The sequence below is a fragment of the Oryctolagus cuniculus genome, chromosome 17, assembly GCF_964237555.1.
Source record: "Oryctolagus cuniculus chromosome 17, mOryCun1.1, whole genome shotgun sequence".
NCBI lineage: Eukaryota > Metazoa > Chordata > Mammalia > Lagomorpha > Leporidae > Oryctolagus > Oryctolagus cuniculus.
In genome coordinates this window covers 16,250,081-16,266,028 of record NC_091448.1, presented here as the reverse complement: position 1 = coordinate 16,266,028, position 15,948 = coordinate 16,250,081, and the positions used below count along the sequence as shown (strand labels likewise).

Below are 15,948 nucleotides of genomic sequence, written 5' to 3'. Positions count from 1 at the left end.
GGGCATTAAAACCTTGTAGTCTAAAGAGAAGAGGAAAGCGTGTGGAAGCTCTGTCACCAAGGAGGGGCAATGACCAGAATTTCCATGACCAGATGTTAGACCAGATATTCCATCCCTGCTTGACCTGGTCCTGGGGTTGACTGGCCTCATCCAAGAAAGTATGGACATGATTTTCACCCATCTAGTTTGATCTAGTTTGGGAGCACTTTCTTGGGCAGCAGTTAGCATTTTTAGGGCCTGCTTGTTTTGAAGGACTGGGTTTGGTAATCCTATTATGGGGGCCCTAGTCATGGCAGCCTTTTAACAGATGAAGGCTGTGTTTTGTTTTCCAAAAGGAGGGGGCTCTGCTTTGGCTCACTGTTGAGGGCCTGATTTAGGAACTTTGCCTTTTCTCTGTGTCTAGGAATTCTAACCAGTTAGGGAAATGCTGGTACTGTCTTAAGTTTGCAGAAGTAGGAATTTGTTGCATGGCCTGTATCCTATTTGGGGCTGGTTTTCATTCCCCAGGGGGGAGGATAAGGGTTAAATAATTAACTTTCTGGCAGACTAGCTATACTTTTTCCCTGGATGCCTGGTAGCTACATTCTGCTGGGAAGTTAAGGGTGTTAGCTAATGCACAAGGCCAGAGTCTGGGGTTGGGAGGGAAACAGACTAATAAACCATATGCAAACTGGATTATTCTGCACCCCCTCAAGAGATAGATCCCTTAAGTCCTCTGTGATGACCTTTCCAAATAGGAGAACTGTCCAAGTTAGCTGTTACTCTAAGCCCTAAATGAGTTTTTTTTTTTAACTCATTTAATGGCAAAGAGGGGCTTTCTAGGCTTAATAATATTTTAATAGGCTTTTTTATTAAATTTTTTAATCTATATAAATGGAACAAATTTCATGTATCTCATACATACAGTTTTAAGAACACAATGACACGGGGCCAGTGCTGTGGCTCACTTGGCTAATCCTCTGTCTGCGGCGCCAGCATCCCTTATGGGCACCAGTTCTAGTCCTGGTTGCTCCTCTTCCAGTCCAGCTCTCTGCTGTGGTCTGGGAGGGCAGTGGAGGATGGCCCAAGTGCTTGGGCTCCTGTACCCACATGGGAGACCAGGAGGAAGCACCTGGCTCCTGGCTTCAGATTGGCACAGCACTGGCCGTAGCTGCCATTTGGGGAGTGAACCAGCGGAAGGAAGACCTTTCTGTCTCTCTCTCACTGTCTATCTCTCTACCTGTCAAAAAAAAAAAAAAAAAAGAACATAATGACACTTCCCACCCTATCCTCCCCCCCTTTCTCCTTCTCCCTCTTCCTCCTACTTCCTTTCTTATTTTTCTTTTAATTTTTTCCATAATATACTTTTTTTTTTCTTTGAGAACAAGTTTATCATTAATTGATGGAAGAAGCACTTAAGGGGGCCGGCGCTGCGGCTCACTAGGCTAATCCTCCACCTACCTTGCGGCGCCGGCACACCGGGTTCTAGTCCCGGTCGGGGCACTGAATTCTGTCCCAGTTGCCCCTCTTCCAGGCCAGCTCTCTGCTGTGGCCAGGGAGTGCAGTAGAGGATGGCCCAAGTGCTTGGGCCCTGCACCCCATGGGAGACCAGGAAAAGCACCTGGCTCCTGCCTTTGGATCAGCGCACCGGCCTCGGAGGCCATTGGAGGGTGAACCAACGGCAAAAGGAAGACCTTTCTCTCTGTCTCTCTCTCTCTCACTGTCCACTCTGCCTGTAAAAAAAAAAAAAAAAAAAAAAAGGCACCTAAGGAAACATGCAATGACATTGGGCACTTAGGCTTATCTAAAACTTATGAGACATAAGAATATCCTCTACTTGATACACTAAAATGAAGTAAATTTTTGAGAAAAAGTTTTACTATTAGCTTTCATAATACAACTCTTTGAGGACAGAGGTCCTGCATGGAAGTTAGTGCACAGTGACTCCTGTTGTTAATTTAGCAATTAACACTCTTACATATGATGTCAGTGATCACCCGAGGCTCTTGACTTAAGCTGCCTAGGTAGGCTATGGAAGCCTTTTGAATCCACAAACTCTGTCAGTATTTGTCATAGCAAAGTGGAAGTTCTCCCCTCCCTTCGGAGAAACGTACATTGGATAGACTTTAAGGGCTGGCCAGGTATGTGTGAGCTCCAGACCTATCCATGGGGTGCTATAAGAGACATTACAAGGGAGGTGTGAACCTCCTTAAGGAAGGCACCCTGTTGACTCCCATTTACATGGCTGGACTAGGAGGAGAGCTGGACTAAGAGGAGAGCTGAACAGGAAGCTAGTACAAAATAGCCTCTGAATGGAAATTTACGTTTTCATTGACCCTAGGCCATCCCCTCAATAGCAAGGGTTAGTGTTGGAAGCTGGGCAGAGCGAAGGGCTTTTTAGCTTGGAGCCCACAGGGTCTGCAATTCTAACTCAGGAGTCCTTCAACCCCCCAGGGCACTTCCATTTCTGGTGGCCTTGTACTTGACAGAGCTGGCCGAAGCCAGTTTCTTTCACGACAGCTGCTTGCCCAATGCCCTGGCTCTTCGTATCAAAAAAAGGTGCTATTTGGGGGTGGACTGACCTCGATGGGTCTCCTTGACAGCAGATCACCACATAAAGCAGCCATTAGTTGACCTGCTGCCTAGCCTTACATTGCTCCTGCTGCTAGCTTGCTCCTCTTTCTCCTGGTCTCAAAGTAGACCATGGAGGCAACCTTTACGATGTCAGTCAACAGGGTGGGTGCTCAGCCCATACCTAGTTTTGAAGATTTCTTTTAATATCATCAGGATGAGCTAGAAAGCTATGGTAATGGGCAAATTCTGATACTTAGTATTTCCCTGTGAGTTAAAGCAGTGCCCCTTAGTATGACCTTTCAGGTAAAGCTTCCTAGTACCATTGTGTATAGAATCCTGTATATTATTCTTCTGTAATTTATTCTTCTCTGCTTTATAATTATATTTAGACCTTCTTTCTTCAATTTCATGCTTATTTTGGAATGAAAATGGATGAATTTATAAAAACAAATCAGAGTAAACTGTATTTTGGTGTTATGTTCCACGATGTAGGTTCCTTAGAGCATAATTTCTGAGCCATTATTATGGCTTGATCTCATTTGTACCTTATCTTACAGATGAAAATACTGTTGAACTGAGTAAGATGGTAGAAAATGCAAAGTTATTTACAGGTGAGTGAAAGGTTTAGAGGGAAATTATTAGAAATAGCAGTATTCTAATACTTTTTCTGTTACACTTTTTAATATTCTAATTCCTTTTATACTTACTTAGACATATTAGGCTTCTTGGTATATGAGGGGACTTCAAAAGATTTAGGGAGAATTCACACTATCTTTTAATTCCATTTCTCCATTAAAGGAGGTGGTAGGCATTCTTAGTCCCCCATTGAGGCCAGAAACCAGTACAGGAGTGAGGACCACTGAGAATCTAGGGCAACATTGTGGTATAAGTGTGGTCTAGCCTTACCCTTAAAAGTACCCTCATAGCAATGGTATAGCTTATCCAATGATCCAATTAGTTTTTGGTTGTATACTTTTTGACAAAACTACTAAATTATTAGGTCTTAGTTAAGTACCCTGTATTTTCTCTGTTACTTTTTCTGCAATGCACACCACTTTTCCATTGTTTAAACAGACAAAAAACATATCTTACCACAGTAATTGGTATTTTTTAGGAAAAATTCACCTTATCACATAAGCAGATAAAAAGTAATATGGATGCTGTCTTTACAGAGTTATTGAAATAGTCATTTATACAGTAGTCACTCCAGACCTTTAAGCAGCCCCACTTCATAATGTTGATTTATCCAATTGTTATTAGAGCATTCAATAGCTGTTTTTCTCTCTAAAATTAGGAAATTTTCTATCAGTATTTCTGCCAGCCCCTTAAGAGCCTTGACTACTCAGCATTTTGACCATTTAATCCTGCAGTTAAACTTACATGATAGAGTTTTAAATCATTTTGTTCTTAACATGCTCACTCATCATCATTTTCATCTTTTCAAAGGACCCAAGATCAATTCCAGTGAAGTAGGTGGTGTTTTGAAAAACATAGGGATAGAACTCACACCTAAGGAACACTGGAAGCTGCTAAAAACACTGCCAATTACTTGTGAGCATTTCTTATAGAGTTTTGGCCTGCAAGGGAACTTGTTTTATATGTATGTATTGTTGGTGGAGGTGGAAAATCATTGAACATTTATTCCACATAGATTTGTATTCAACATGTTTATTGGGTACTTCTTAGATGATAAGATGAAAAATCCTTGCCATCATAGAGACTGCAGTAGGGGGTGGAGCTTACCCTGTTGAGATTAAACTTTAAAATTTAATCAATAAATTAAGGAAATAAGAAATGAATGTATAAATGAACTGCTAGTTTACTGATTAATTTTTTAATTAATTAAACATTTTTTATTCAGAATGTCACCAGTACCTAAGCAAATAGAGAAATAAGTAGTGGTAGGGAGAAGTTAGGTAATAGCAGCAGGATTAAAGTGAGCCAAAAGGCAGGATAAAAAGTTTCAGCATAGTAAAATGGATAAATTTAGAATTTTATTTCTTCATTTTAATCTTTAAGGAATAGAAAGGAAGGGGGAGGAAGTAAGAGAAAGAGAAAGATGTGTGGATAAGAAATTGGATAAATCCAGAAAGCAAATCATTTAAGATTATTGTCATTGTTGAACTCTTTATTTAGTAAAGGGTTAATCTTATGAAAATAAAGTAAACTGAAAATAGATCTTGGTAAAAATTAAAAGTGAGACTAGGAAAAGGAGGAGGAAGAATGATGGGAGCATGGGTGAAAGGGAGGGTAGGGTGGGAGGTATCACTATGTTCCTGAATCTGTATATATGAAATACATGAAATTTGTGTATCTTAAATAAAATTTTTAGAAGATTATTATCTTTATAAAATAATAGCCTATACTCGTATAATGAATTTCTGTATCATTTTTTCTATAACATCAGTTATTATGTTTTCTCTTACAGCTGATGGAAAGGTATATCAGAATCGATTGCTAAGTGGTTTAAAGACTTTCCATGGTGAGTGATAAACATAGCAAGAAGTCCAGTAAAACTGAGATCTATTAGCTTTTTGTTTTATTTTGAAAAATTTCTTTCATTACATAATGGTAAAAACAGCTAATTTTAAAAAAATATTTTATTTATTTGAAAGTCACAGCTATGGGTAGAGAGGGAAAGAGAGATTTTCCACCCACTCATTCACTTCCCAGATGACTACAACTGCCAGGGCTGGCCATGCCAAAGCCAGGAGCAAAGAGCTTCATCCAGGTCTCTCACATGGGTGGCAAGGGCCCAAAAACTTGAGCCATCTTTTGCTGCTTTTCCCAGGCCATTAACAGGCAGCTGGATTGGAAGTGGAGCAACCAGGACACGAACCAGCGCCCATGTGGGATGGCGGCATCACAGGCAGTGTCTTTACCAACTATGATACAACACCGGCCCCCAAAATAGCTAATTTCCCTTGAGTATAATATCAAGCACTCTTCTAAATACTTATATCTGTTAATTTGCTTAATCTCACAGAAATACTATCAAGTAGTTACTTTTATTATAACCATTCACAGGTTAGAGATGTTGATTCACTTACCTAATGTCATACAGTTTGAACTTGGAAATAGGCAGGATTTAAACCCAAATTCTTAACCACTGTGTTATTTTAACAGTCAATTTATTACTCTTTATTCTCCATTATGATTTGTATCTCAAGCTCAGATAACCTCTCATTTGTAGAGATAATTTATTGTTAAAATGACAGATTTCAAACTTTGTAGTAGTCATAATTATGGCTATTGTTTCTGACTCATTTCTCCACTATGAATAATAAATGAAGAATGAATGATAAACCATGCTAATTTTCTTTACATCAGATTCTACCAAAAAACTTAATAGAGTGTCTTGTGACATGTGTAAGGATACACTTTTGCTCAGACCCCTGCCACTTTAATTATAAATGTTGACTTCGAATGTCTGCATTGCAAATTTGTTTTTCCTTTTCACACTGAGATGTGGTGCATGGAAATACCTATAATTTTTAAATTTAGGCATAATTTCATGTTTCTTATTTCATCTGTTTCTTAAGGTGGGAAAGTCTTTGAAAATAAATTAGAAACCATCCTGGAAAACATGGACTGTGAACTTGAAGAAAAAGAAATGGAAGATCTACGGAACCATTTGACAATTGACGGTGAGCATTTCATTTACTACTTACCATTTCCTTTCGGAACAATCTTCAATGTCATCTTGTGGAACTTCTGAGAGTGCTAATGTTCAGTTTCATTTAGAGAATAAGAAGAATTTGTAGAGTTATAATCCTCAGGGATGAAAATATGACTCCCGAGTATTAAACTCAAAATTGACAGAGGAATATTAGCAGAATGGATATATTTAGATTTAGCTAGAAAAGGCAAAGACATACTTCAGAAGAAAATAATAGAATAGGTGCTAAAACAGATGTTGGAAAATGTCAGAGATTTACAAAACCCAGTGAGAAAGTAAAGAGTTTGGAATTGTTTGACAAACAATACATAAATAGAAGCAATTGTGTTTGTGTTTTTGTTTATCAAATATGAGATGAATGTCAGAGTATGGTTGAGATAGAGGGTCAATGATTTCTAGTTAAGATAATTCATATAGCACCAAAGGTATATTGTTTAGATCAACATGACCATTTGTGAGAAGAACCTTACAACTAATTTAGCATGCTAAACCATTCTCTTTAGAATTCTTTAAGGTAGTAGGATACCAGAAAACATTCAAAAATCAACAGATGTCCTCTATGAAGGTGATAGCAGCTTAGAAGATGTTGTGGAAAAAAGTAACTCCATTCTTGATACAGATAAAAATTATATCTATATCTGATTTGTACTTTGTATTTCAGATAATGGAAGGATTTCACTGAATTCCTTAATGAATATAATCGACTTATTTTGTGGTAGGTAAGAAGTCATGATAAAAAGATACAAAATAATATGATCCTTTATTTTATGCACATGTATTTTAGTTGCATATCCCAGTATTCTGCAAATGGCATACAAACTTTATCTTAACAATGCACCAATGATGTTTGTTTTTAAGGGTATAGATGGATTTTTTACTCTCTACTTTAGTAGAAGTATCTGGGTTTTTTTTTTTTTTTAAGATTTATTTTATTTATTTGAAAGACAGAGTTACAGAGAGAGGTAGAGACAGAGAGAAAGGTCTTCCATACGATGGTTCACTTCCCAGATGGCTGCAACAGCCAGAGCTGCACCGATCCAAAACCGGAGCCAGGAGCTTCCTCCGGGTACCCACGTGGGTGCAGGGGCCCAAGCACTTGGGCCATCCTCTACTGCTTTCCCAGGCCACAGCAGAGAGCCGGATCAGAAGAGGAGCAGCCGGGACGAGAACCAGAGTCCATATGGGATGCTGGCACGTCAGGGCAGGGCCACAGCGCCAGCCCCGAAGTGTCCATTTTTTAAGAAGTCTATTTTATCATAGGCTGAGTGGCTATCATACTGTTTTTAGAGCATTTAATAAATGCATTATTTGACCAGCCTTAAAGCAAAGATGCCCTATTTTTAGCTCCTTCTTGTGATGTTCTGCAGTTTAATTAAAGTCTTACCAAGTCTTTATTGATCTGTAATTATACCTTACAGTTGATAAATTGCTGTTTTATTATAATTCTCTTTATAATTATTATATATGAAAAAGATCATTTACAATGTTGCATCTTTCTAAAGGTGAGAAGATTGATGCCAGTGACATACAACTTTATCTGAAAGAATTAGGTATTGAGCTAACAGATCAGGAAAATCAGGAACTATTGGACACACTGCCATTGGACGGTGAGCATTTCAGACATCCCAATCAATTTCAGAGAATCCTGGGCTTCAGACTTGAACACAGAACATTCCAGAAGTATTAATGTTTAATCTTCTACTAAGAATGAAGAGAAAAGTTGTGTAGAAAAAAACAATTCTGATGTAAAATATCCTGTCCTTTCTATTTAGATCTTAATTTGAATGATAATGTTCTCACTGGGGTATTGATATTACAAATAAGCCATTATAAATGTTCCAACCAGTATCTATAACAAGCCTAAAACTAAGACTAGAAAAGATTATAATCAGAAAAGATGTAGAAAGGAAGGAAAATACACTTCAAAAAAGGGAAAACATCTATATTTTACCATGTTAGAGTTCTACTAGTAGTAATCAGATGTGAAAGAATGAATAGTTAACCTTGAGAATCTTATTAATTTCTTTGCTTCCTTTTTTGGATCATAATTAAGAAAATTTGTAAAATTTATAAATAGTTAAAATTTACTGTCTTTCTAAATTTCCACTTTTTAAAAAAATTTAGTTCAAACTTAATAATGTTTTGACATTTTGCCACATTCACTTCAAATGTAGACATTGTATACACACACATCTGTGTTATTTTTCTTGAAAACAGAGCTATTAATATCACACAGTGTTCATAATGTGGGGAAAGAAGGGCATGTTGTCATGTCCATGGTATGACTCAGGGAAGCAATATTTATAAATATGTGCCGAATGACTTTTACTAACTAAATGACTTTTATCATACAGAAAATCGAAAGGTGTATAAAAATAGGCTGATGGATGGAGTGAAAGCTTACAGAGGTAAGTGAAAAGCACACTGAGAAAGATAAAACTGATGTCTTCAAGCTTTCGCATTTACTTATCTAAAGCCTCTCTTATCTGTCAAGGATCAGATGAATAATTTGGGGTTTTATTAAGATTATTTTTATTTTATTTATTTGAAAGAGTTACAGAGAGAGGTAGAGACAGAGAGAGAGGTTTTCCATCCACTGGTTCACTCCCTAGATGGCCGTAATGGCTAGAGCTGTGCCGATCCAAAGCCAGGAGCCAGGAGCTTCTTCTGGGTCTCCCATGTGGGTGCAGGGGCCCAAGCACTTGGGCCATCTTCTACTGCTATCACAGGCCATAGCAGAGAGCTGGATCAGAAAAAGAGCAGCCGAAACTAGAACCGGCGCCCATATAGGATGCCGGCGCTTCAGGCCAGCGCCGGCCCCGGATGACTAATTTTGTTATAGCATTCTTTAAACTGTGTAATGGCATTCTTACTTGTTCTCAATCACATTTGGGCTAATAAGCTACACTATTTTGTCAAGATAGTAAATTTCATATATTATTTACTGTTAAGGAATTTGGGGATTGGTTGTTTCTTTGCTATAATTCATCAGTCTTTCCTACTCTTGTCTTCCTTCTGGGTATATTCATCCTACAAATTGCTAAAACAGTTTTCCCTGGAACATTGATGAGAGAGAAATTTTCTATTCCTAATATCCAAGAACTTTATGATGTCATTGATTTTTACTTCCTATTTCTGTTGGTTGATACGAGCAAGAATTTTTTTTCTCTTGTTGGCATGAATACAAATTTCTTTTATTCTTATCCCCTCTTAAGGAGGAAAGGTTATTGTTGATAAAATAGATGATGTTCTTGAAAACATGGGATTCTCACTTGAAGAAGAAGAAATTGAGGAACTGTGCAAACACCTGCCAATTAATGGTGAGCATTCCATGTACAGAGTACCCTGTAAGAAAAACTTATTTTTCCGTGGAAACATCTCAAGTATATTTGTTAATTTCAGGCAAAAGTTCAAAAGTATATAGAGATCTATTACTGAAGAACTGAGAAATATAGTCTGTTAATATTACCCTAGATAAAATATCCACACTTGCTTATGTTTCTGCTACCAGAGTTTCCATGCCAGCAAATACCAAAATGGTCAGTGTTGGGGTTAAGTAGATAAGTTTTCTAATAAATTCATATTTTAGGGGAGGGAGGATAAAATAATGAAAGAATTCACAGAGCATTAAACAAAGAGAATAAAAGAAAACAGTGGAAATTGTTAAATGCTCTTTGTATAACAGCAAAATGTATATAACATATATCTAAGAATTATACTTAATAAATTCCTAGGTCTCAAACTTTAGATTCTCAGGATTGTGATCAAGTGGGTCTGGGGTTGAGTCCGCAAATCTTTATTTTACTTTTTTATTTTATTTATTTTATTTTAAGCAGAGTACAGAGAGAGAGATAGAAGGAAAGACAGAGAGAATGAGATCTTCCACCCTCTGGTTCACTCCTCAGATGGCTGTAACAATCAGCGCTGGGCCAGCCAAAGCCAAGAGCCAGGACCTTCATCCTGGTCTCCCACGTGGTGGCAGGGGCCCAAGAACTTAGACCATCTTAGTTACTTCCCCAGGTGCATTAGCAGAGAGTTGGATCAGAAGTGGAGCAGCCAGGACTTGAACTGTAGCTCGTAGGGGATGTCAGCATTGTAGGCAGCAGCTTAACCCACTGTGCTACGATGCTGGTCCCAAATCTTCATTTTACATAAACAATCTTGCTATAGTTATTTTTGTTGAAATAGCTAACCTTTACAATAAAAAGAAACATATATATTGATATATTCATTTGGGTTTAACAGCTTTTTACATGATTCTTCGCAACAAAATGTGATTAGAATACTGTTTAACTCTTCTTGAACATCTGTATTTTTAGTATCTGAAGATAATGCTATAGATTAATAGTCTGATATGTAACCCAGAACTACCGATTTACCCAAGCTTATCTAACATGTGGTCGTGCTTGAAATCCTAAGACTTTCTGCTTGCCAAGAAAGTAGTCTCTTATTTATTGCCTAGTCTAATTCTTTTTTGCACAACTTTGTGTAACACATGAGCCAAGTAAGATTTTGTAAAAGCTTCTGTTGGAATCAGAATATGGCCTCACCCTAAATTATCTAGAAGGCAGACCAGCTGAATATCTCAAAGTAAATATTACTAGAGTTTTGCTCTGTGAAGGTTAAAAAAAAACTGAATTTCAAAAATATAACTAAAGAGGCAAAGACACAGAAATAAACCAAAAGAATTGAAAGAACAGCTAGAGAAATATTTAAAATACTTCAAATAATTAGAAAAAAGTAGATTTCCATGTTTCAATGACATGCCGTATTGCTGAGCCTGAAGGTTTTCATAATCCAGCGATTGCTTTGACATCAGTGACAGCTGCCACAGCCACTTCATGTTGTCTGTTATTATATACCCAGCACTGAAAGGGCCTCTCATATAACAGATATCCAGCAAACGTTTGATGAATTTAAAAATGAAAACAATTTCTCGCCTTTCTTTTCTCTTCTATATCAATAAGTAAGGAACAAAAACAGAGTATTTGACTAAATATTATAACGTTTGTCATATTTAGATTATTTTTATCAATTCTGTGCTTCTGCACAGTGAAAACAAAATATCTAACTGGAAAAAACCCTAGGTGATGTTAAATCCTTAACACTTTACTTCACAGTTTAAGAATTTATGTAATTGGGGTTCTGCTTGCTGCTATAACAGAAAACCACAGACTGGGTGGCTTAAACAACAAGAGTTTGTTTTCTCGCAGTTCTGAAGTCTGGGAAGTCCAAGCTCAAGGGCAGTTTGGTTTCTAGTAAGATTCTCTTCCTGACTGGCAGACACGGCCTCCTCACGATGTCCTCACATGGTGGAGAGGAAAACACACAGATCCTCATCTTATAAAACCATAATATTATGGTTCATCTCATAAGTTCATTTAACTTTAATTGCCTTCTAAAAATATTACTCCAAATAGTCACATTGGAGGTTAGAGCTTCAACTTGTGGATCTGGGTGCAACATAATTCAATCCATAACAAGACCATATTTAAATTGTGTCTTATAGATGAGAAAAGAGTTCAAATGGATTCACTTCTGAGTGAAGTAGATGAATTTTTAGGTGAGTAAGAAAAAATGATGAGAAGACATAATAAAAATGATCTCTTACTGCTTAACAAGCAAAATTATTTTTGAAGTGTTTTCTGTTCTCCTGTCCCTTACATATTAATCCTGCTATTATATTAATCTGTGTACAACTAAAGCCATACTTTTTAAATTAAATGTTATTTATTATTATAATCAATTGTTACCTACATCTTACTTTTTTAAAAATGTATTTTTAATTTATTTAAGAGGTAGAGCTACAGACAGTGAGGAGAGACAGAGAGAAAGGTCTTCCTTCCGTTGGTTCACTCCCCAGATGGCTGCAATGGCCGGAGCTGCACCAATCTGAAGCCAGGAGCCAGGAGCTTCTTCCAGGTCTCCCATGCGGGTGCAGGGCCCCAAGAACTTGGGCCATCTTCTACTGCTTTCCCAGGCCATAGCAGAGAGCTGGATTGGAAGAGGGGCAGCCGGGACTAGAATCAGCGCCTATATGGGATGCTGGTGCCTCAGGCGGAGGATTAACCTACTGCACCATGGAGCCGGTCCCATCTTGCTTTTTTAAAAAGATTTTATTTATTTATTTGAGAGGTAGAATTAGAGAGAGAGAGAGAGAGGAAGAGACAGAAAGGCCTTTCATCCACTGGTTTACTCCCCATATGACCACAATGGCCAGAGCTGGGCTGATCAGAGGCCAGGAGCCAGGTGTTTCCTCCTGGTCTCCCATGTGTGTTCAGGAGCCCAAGCACTGGGCCACCCTCCACTGCCTTCCCAGGCCACCTCAGAGAGCTGGATTGAAAGAACATCAGCCAGCACATGAACTGGTGCCCATATGGAATGCCGGCATGGCAGGCAGAAGTTTAGCCTGCTGCACTACAGCACTGGCCCCCTATATCTTATTTTCAAAGCCACACTGTAATGCCTAAATAACAAACTATATATTCTTTGTAATTTTTCAATAATACAATTTATTTTTATTTATTTATTTTCATTTTATTTGAAAGGCAGAAAAAATGAGATGGAGACAGAGAGATCTTCCGTCCATTTGTTCACTCCCTGTCCTAGTCCACTTTTCATTACTTAAACTGAAATGCATGAGAGGAGCTTCTTTGGAAAGAAAAGGTGTATTTCAGTTTACAATTGAGGTTACAGGATCAGGCAACCCCATAGTCTGACATCTTATGGAGGCTATTTATGGCAGGTGCAGTGGCAATGATCACACTGTAAGGCAGGAAGCAGAGACAGAAAACCTAGTATGACCTTGAACCAAAATAAATCAAACCTCTCAAGAGAACCACCTTCCAAGAGCATGCCCCAGTGACCCAAAGTCCCACCTCTCAGGTGCCACCATTAGATCAAGTCACTACCCTTTTTTTTTAATATTTATTTATTTGAAAGTCAGAGTTACACAGAGAGAAGGAGAGGCAGAGAGAGAGACAGAGAGAATGAATTAGTTTTTCCATCTGCTGGTTCACTCCCCAACTGGCCACAATGGCCGGAGCTGTGCTGATCTGAAGCCAGGAGCCAGGAGCTTCTTCTAGGTCTCCCACATAGATACAGGGGCCCAAGGCCTTGGGCCATCTTCTACTGCTTTCCCAGGCCAGAGAAGAGAGCTGGATTGGAAAAGGAGCAGCAGGGTCCTGAACTGGCACCCACATGGGATGCCGGCACTGCAGGCGGTGGCTTTACCTGCTACACCACAGCGCTGGCCCCAAGTCTCTGCCCTTAATCAATCAACCATTAACATTCAGACATCGGAATTTAAACAGCTGCATGAGTTTTGGGTAGACAAATCTTGCTGTACCTAGAACGCTCCACAAATGCCTGTAACAGCTGAGATTGAGCCAGGCTGAAACCAGGAAACGGGAACTCAATCTAGGTCTCCCACACGGGTAGCAAGGATACATACACTTGAACCATCACCTACTGCCTCCCAGAGTGTTTGTTAGAAGGAAGCTGGAATTTTAAGTAGAGCTAGGACTTAGACCTTGGCACTCTGATATAGGATGCAAGTATCAAAGAGGCATCTTATCTGCTGTGCCAAATACCTGTCCCAATAATAAAAATTCTGTTTCTACTGTTTTAATAGCAAGATGGCAAGGCAAATTAGATATACAGGTAATGTGACCACTGTAAACAAAGTCATAATTCAGGAAAAAATAAAACCATAGAGCAAATATTACATGCTGGAAAAATTATTTATACCAGCTCACTCATTGGTCTTGAAAACAAATGATTTTCTTTCTGCTGTATTGTTTCTTGTTTCCAAAACTGAATGGCTTATTTTACCAGGAAGAAGCTGTGTTTATGAAATTCCCCTAATAATTCTATTAAGTGGATGACATTCACTGTTTCTGTTGCGTTTTATGCTGTGTTTAAGGATTATGCTACATAAACATAGTTAGTTTTATTTATTATTATTTAAATTTGGAATTTGACTTTTTACCATTATATTCCTTATTAAGGAAAAGAAATTGACCATGAGGACCTGGAAAACATTCTTAAAAACATAGGATTAAGACATCGCCTGAAGGAAAACAATGTCTTAATGAAAAGTTTGCCAATTGATTGTAAGCATTTAATTTAATTATTCACTTATCTAATAAATGTTTATTGGTTTTCATTGGTACTAGACTTATATCAGGCTCTGAGTCACAAATATGAATAAGACAAAGTACCTGTCCTAAGAGAATTCAATGTGTAGATGGACAGCATGTATAAGCAATATGATACACTATGGTAAGTGCTATATTATCAATAAATACATACTACTATGAAAGTACAAAGGAGAGATTGACCAACCTATGCCTAGATACACCAAGACGTCACACAGTGGATATTATTTCAGATCAGCCTGAAGTTTGTTAGTGGGAGATGACAAGAACTAAAAGGGAAAGCATAAAAAAGGCAAGAGGTGCACCTGCCCATGGCAAGTTTAGGGAACCACGTATGATCTTATGTTGACATGGTGTAGAAGATGCAGTGGCATTTCTTTTCATATTCACGGTTTTGGGTTGGAAATCAGACTTTTTAGATAATACATTATAGAGACTCTAGATACTGATCACTCTGCCCCCAAGGTTTGTTATTATTTACTTGTTTAATGATTGGCTGAATTATTTTAGTGAAGTCTTCCCTCTTGAAATATTATAATGTTTAATAATTATTTTATTATTAAGTTCTAATTTTATTACATCATTGTCAAGGACTACATTCTTTGTGATGCTGATCCCTGAGAAATGAGGGTTTTTGAGTTGTTCCATGAGTGTTCAAAAGAGTGAAAAATTTTTGTTAGTAAATGTGCTTAAACATTAATTGTATTTTTTGTTCAAGTTTTTAATATTACTTCTGTTTATCTTCTATTAATGCCTTTTTTGAAAATTATTTATTTGAAGAGGAGAGAGAGAGAGAGAGATCTTCCATCTGCTGGTTCACTCTCCAAATGGCTATAACGTCTGGGGTTGGTCTACAAAGTCAGGGACCCTGAGCTAGCCCTGAGCTCTATTTGGGTCTCCCTGACATGGGGCAGGGTCCCAAGTAATTGGGTCATCTTTTGCTGCTTTCCTAAGCACATTAACAGGGAGCTGGATCAAAAGCGGAACAGACGAGACTTGAACCAGCAATCTGATGTGGGATGCCAGCATTGTAGCCAGCAGCTTAGCTCATTGTATCATGATGCTGGCCCCTCGTTATTTCTTTTATTTTTGTTTGCATCCTTAATGTTTCTAAGTGGACTATTAAAAATCTCCGGGTACAATTACTAATACAAGTGTTTCTGCTTGTAGTGGTCAATTGCTGCTTTATGTATTAATTTTGAGGCCATATTGTTAGGTATGTACATATTTATGATGAAGTTTTTTTTTTCTATTTGCCCTCTTACAGATATATCCCAGCCTTCTTTGTCCCTTGATCAAATTTCAGGATCTTAGCTTCAACCTAAGCCAATCCCAGCTGTAGCAGGTATTTGGAGAGTGAACCAGTATCTGCTATCCATCTGTCTCTCTGCCTTCAAATAAAATTGAAGAAAAATAAATGAATATTTTAAAAAACAATAGTTCTAGGAAGCCCTTATTAAACAAAAAGTTTCCCCAATTGATTCTTTTACTGCAACAATCAGCAGTCCTCCATTTTAAACTGTTTTACACATACACCCATACAGCCTTCCATTTCCC

At 38.0% G+C, this 15,948-nt stretch overlaps 1 protein-coding gene across 33 annotated transcripts in view; it reads left to right on the top strand.

The window, feature by feature from the left end:
• Positions 1–15,948, top strand: part of EFCAB3 (EF-hand calcium binding domain 3) — a 649,184-nt gene that overhangs the window by 537,633 nt on the left and 95,603 nt on the right. For 31 of the 33 annotated variants that reach the window (XM_070060541.1, XM_070060535.1, XM_070060528.1 and 28 more), the window contains 10 exons: positions 3,111–3,164; positions 4,000–4,104; positions 4,982–5,035; positions 6,096–6,200; positions 6,894–6,947; positions 7,735–7,839; positions 8,587–8,640; positions 9,448–9,552; positions 11,742–11,795; positions 14,242–14,346. In XM_070060541.1, coding sequence (XP_069916642.1) covers positions 3,111–3,164; positions 4,000–4,104; positions 4,982–5,035; positions 6,096–6,200; positions 6,894–6,947; positions 7,735–7,839; positions 8,587–8,640; positions 9,448–9,552; positions 11,742–11,795; positions 14,242–14,346 — 795 coding nt within the window. Of the gene's footprint in view, positions 1–3,110; positions 3,165–3,999; positions 4,105–4,981; positions 5,036–6,095; positions 6,201–6,893; positions 6,952–7,734; positions 7,840–8,586; positions 8,641–9,447; positions 9,553–11,741; positions 11,796–14,241; positions 14,347–15,948 lie in introns of those variants that run through there. The other 2 variants (XM_070060546.1, XR_011383437.1) reach the window with 2 other exon arrangements.